Source organism: Crocodylus porosus, unplaced genomic scaffold, assembly GCF_001723895.1.
Source record: "Crocodylus porosus isolate Cpor-Errol unplaced genomic scaffold, CroPor_comp1, whole genome shotgun sequence".
NCBI lineage: Eukaryota > Metazoa > Chordata > Crocodylia > Crocodylidae > Crocodylus > Crocodylus porosus.
The window spans coordinates 65,530,917-65,535,065 of record NW_017728886.1 but is presented as its reverse complement, the minus strand read 5'-3'; the positions used below and the strand labels follow the sequence as shown (position 1 = coordinate 65,535,065).

General features: G+C 36.6%; 1 protein-coding gene across 1 annotated transcript in view; it reads right to left on the bottom strand.

The window, feature by feature from the left end:
* KAT2B (lysine acetyltransferase 2B) overlaps nt 1–4,149 on the bottom strand; it is a gene marked incomplete at its 5' end in the record, with an annotated part of 84,413 nt that overhangs the window by 55,800 nt on the left and 24,464 nt on the right. Inside the window, 2 exons of the mRNA XM_019532857.1 lie at nt 149–242; nt 2,158–2,244. Coding sequence (XP_019388402.1) covers nt 149–242; nt 2,158–2,244 — 181 coding nt within the window. The remainder of the gene's footprint in view (nt 1–148; nt 243–2,157; nt 2,245–4,149) is intronic.

Sequence of the window (4,149 nt, the reverse complement as noted above, 5' to 3'; positions counted from 1 at the left end):
GTAAAAAAAAAAATTTTTAAATGTTAAAACACTTATAAGCAAACACAAAATCACCAGCAGGTAAAATGTTCTACTGGCCAGTAGGGTGAAATGGTAGAAATGACTTGGAGAACCAATCTTAAAATCACTCCCACCATTAAAATATCACCTCTCATCAGAGAATCGTTCAAGTAAAATACTCTTGATGGATTTCCATGTTGCTTTCACAGATGATACCTCAGGACACGGAGAGGATAAGCAACCTATCCAAAGAGAATGTCACCATACTCAAAACAAAATGCATAACAGTCATGTCTGACACCCTTATTCTAAGCAATATTTAGGGACTAATCTACAGAGGTTTATGAGTTTGCTACTGCCTTCAAAGTAATGGATCTGGTCCTTCAGCCCACAAAGGAGAGGCTCATGTTTTTTAGCCCAGTACTCTCCAATTCATTTCACACAGATGATATAGCTACAGTGCTTTTACAGGTGGTAGATTAATCAGCAATGACAAAAATTTCCTGCTTTCTGACTGGAATTTTTTGCTTGCCAATAGGCATTAGTAAGTTTTTGTGACTACATATGCATCATATGGTCCCAAGTATATGCAGTTGGTTACTTTTATGATGGTGCTGCTGTACATTCCACAGACTCTTTTGAGCAGCAACTTTTTGAAAAGTATAAGGCTTTTCAACTATCTGGCTAAATTTTCAAAAAACACCTTTTCCTTTTAGCACCTGAAATAAGCAAACACAATTCTGCATTTACACATTTTCAGAGCCTAAGTTTTGTATATGAAAAAGGAGAGAGCTATTGAGAGCGGATCTGAAAACTTAGTCTAACAATAAGTAAAAGAGAACAGAGAAATTAAAAATAAAGTCAGACCTTGGTAACAGATATTTTTGGTTCATGGTAAGAGATTTTAGCTGGCTTCTGATGAAAGGACCTTGTTTGTCTCAGCTGCAGATCTAAACTTTGCACCTGAAGCACAGCATTTTTGCAGGTCTCCCTAGTCCCTGTAGACTGACTGGTGGGTTTCAGAGTACTGTAATTTTAATCCAGTGATAAGGATTTGAAAGATGCCTCTTCAATAATAACTTCAAAACCACAATAAGGATGATAAAATCCTCTAGCTTCCATTCCATTAGATTAGTAGAATTAATCCAGAATGACTAAAGAGGTTTAAATTATTAAAGCATTAAAGAGACAGGCTATCCCTTAAAGATGAGTTATTTCTAGCTATATCACAGTTAAAAACTCAAAAACCAGCTATAGTACATGGCTTCCACAAAAGACTGTGTTACAATATTTATTTCCCTTCTTCCTTTATCAGAGACAAGCTCTGTTGCTCAAATTCTAAAAGACAAAGTACAAAACGAATAGGCTCCTCAAGAAGCAAATCAAACATACTATGTGAATAACCACTGCCTTTTTTTTAATCATCTCAAGGGAGGTTGTTCACTGCCTATAGCAACTGCAAATGTTCAGTCTGGCTTTCACTTGTTAAAATTAATCCTCAACTTTTTTGTGTGCGTGAGCAAAGCAAGGAAGCTACTATTTGTCAAGACTTGGCAAGATCACAGCTCAACTTCATGAGGCAATTCACATACGTAAGTGTTTGCAAGATCACAGCTCTTATACACAGCTCCTCCTACTGAATGTTTTCAAAGTTTTCAGATTTATAAGCTTATAATACGTCTCAAGCCAGTGTTTCCCAACCTTTGCCAGCCCAAGGCACACTTACATTAATAAAAATTTACCACGGCACACCTGTTAAGACATTCCCCGTTCACGTACCTATTGTAGCTCATTGCCACGGCAAAATTCTGTGGTACACCCGTTCATTTCTGACAGCACACTTTTGTGCTGTGGCACACCGGTTGGGAAACACTCTTAAGCCTTTTAACATTACGAGGTTTGCTAAAAAGTTATTCAGATCGTCTCAGATAGCGATAGTTAGAGTTAAATATTTTGTCAATGTAAGCCTGTATTCTTCAAGCATTTAGGAATTATGGTAAGAAAATACCCCCCACATTAAAATCCCCCATATTTATTGTCAGAGCAGAAGTGATATTTCATTTCAGAAAGTCTGATTAGGCCTATGCAAATCCACTGATTTCAGTGGATTTTCTACGGCTATAACACAAAGGAAACTGGCCTAGAAAATTTAAGAACATCTATTCTTTTTGCTTAAAGGAGCATTTATGATATGATTTGATGTTCTGAACATTCTGCAACTGAAGGTGAGACAGCCATCACAAGCTATCTTCTCTAATTTAAAAATATTCCGAGTTCCAGCAGGGTAAAGTTTTTCCAACTTAGTCCCTGAATAAGATATGAAAGTTTAATATTTCCAGCTGTCAGTTCCAATTTTTCTACAGCAATGAACTTCCCTTCTAGATCAGCAGTGCATTAAAAATCGATTGCATAGTAAAGAAACCTTGGAAACATCTAACAAATAGAGAATATCAGCAGTATATGCCAGTTCCATTCACTTCCTGTACAATTCAGCATACTGTATGTTATCTTGACTTCTATGTGGCAATATGTCAATGATTTGCCATATAGAAATAGAAACATGCTTGTGGAGATCCTAAGAGCAATTTTCTTTAGATGCTTTATACATTTACCATGGATTACAAGTTATTTATTATCAGGGTACTTGGATTTTAGAATATTAGTCCAGTGGACTACTTACATTGATATTTTGGCAGCACACCTCTAAATTCCATTAAAATGTTCCTATACAGAAATGCTTTCTTCCCCTTCCCTCCACTGGCATCAAACACCACAGAACTGCACAGAGCTGTGCAACCCCAATCAACTGAATTATCCAGTCAAAATCAGACATGGTAATTCTCCAGAAGAACAGCACTTCTTATATCCTTCTGCATTTGCTGCAGTGCTAATTACTCCACAAACATTAGCTGCCATAAAAAAGAAAATCCACCAGTCAGTCAAAATGCATCAGAGCAATGCAGCCACCCTTGTATAATAATATGGTAACTGTCATCAAACATACAATAAGTAGGTTCACAAGTGGATAGATAAAATCACAAATTCGAAGGACTGAGTTATAGACCCCAAAGGAGAAACCCTGATTATTCTACTGCAGAGGTTCCCAATTTTTTTTCTTATTGCATATCCCTTCGGGATTTATCAGTTACTTGCATACTCCTACCAGCATGTTTTATATTTTAACTTCTTAAATACCAATTATTATAATGAAAATTAAATCCACCATTACGCAATTTCTCCTGTGTACCTCCCAGAGGTATATGTACCACAGTTTGGGAACCCCTGTTCTAGTGTAGAGCAATAGAAACATGATATGTTATCACATTTCACATGTATATTAATAATGCCATAGTCTCTGTTTTGTAAACAATATACAGAAACAGAATTAGGGGTTTAAAACAAAGTCTTATCCTATGCAAGGTAATGTAGTGAAGCCTTCTTGGTGTTGCAGCTGTGGCTAATGAGAATGATGCTTCTTTGGAAAAACTGAAATAAAAATGAGCTACCATTCATTCTGCCTAATAAAGGAAAAATAATTATCATGTTGAAATATTTCTCACAATATTTTTCCTGTTAATTTTGTAACAAGAAGTCTCTTCTTGCAGAGACCTAGCACACTCATTGTGTGGGTGTGGTAAGGCTCAGAGCAAGCCAGAAAGCTGAACTGGCTTTCTGTAGGAGAAATCTACAAACTACATGTACATGTCAATTGAGCTGTCACTAAAGAAAACAAAGAACTAAAATATCCACTTCAAAGCAAAGCCTGTAAGAGACAAGAAATGCCAAGGTGCATTGAAAACATGACTAAATATATCCTGGTGAACACATTCCCCCTTTAAGACCTATTTCCCAAAGCAAACTTCCCATATCTGACTAAAGGTTTATGCTAAATCAGTCTACCTGACTGCATCTAACCTAACTCACTTACTGTCCCCAGTGGCCTTTGATCCTCACTGCCTCACTTGCATTTTTATATATTTCTCACAGTGCAGTTTTATATTTCATCCATCTCATCTTTACCCTGGCATTCTGTATTTTATGTTTTATACCTTTTAAACTTTTCATAGTTGTTAGGGCCTGGATGGGACTTTACAGATTATCAGGCTAATTAATGTATTCTTTAGAGCAGGGGTGGATAAAATGCAGCCC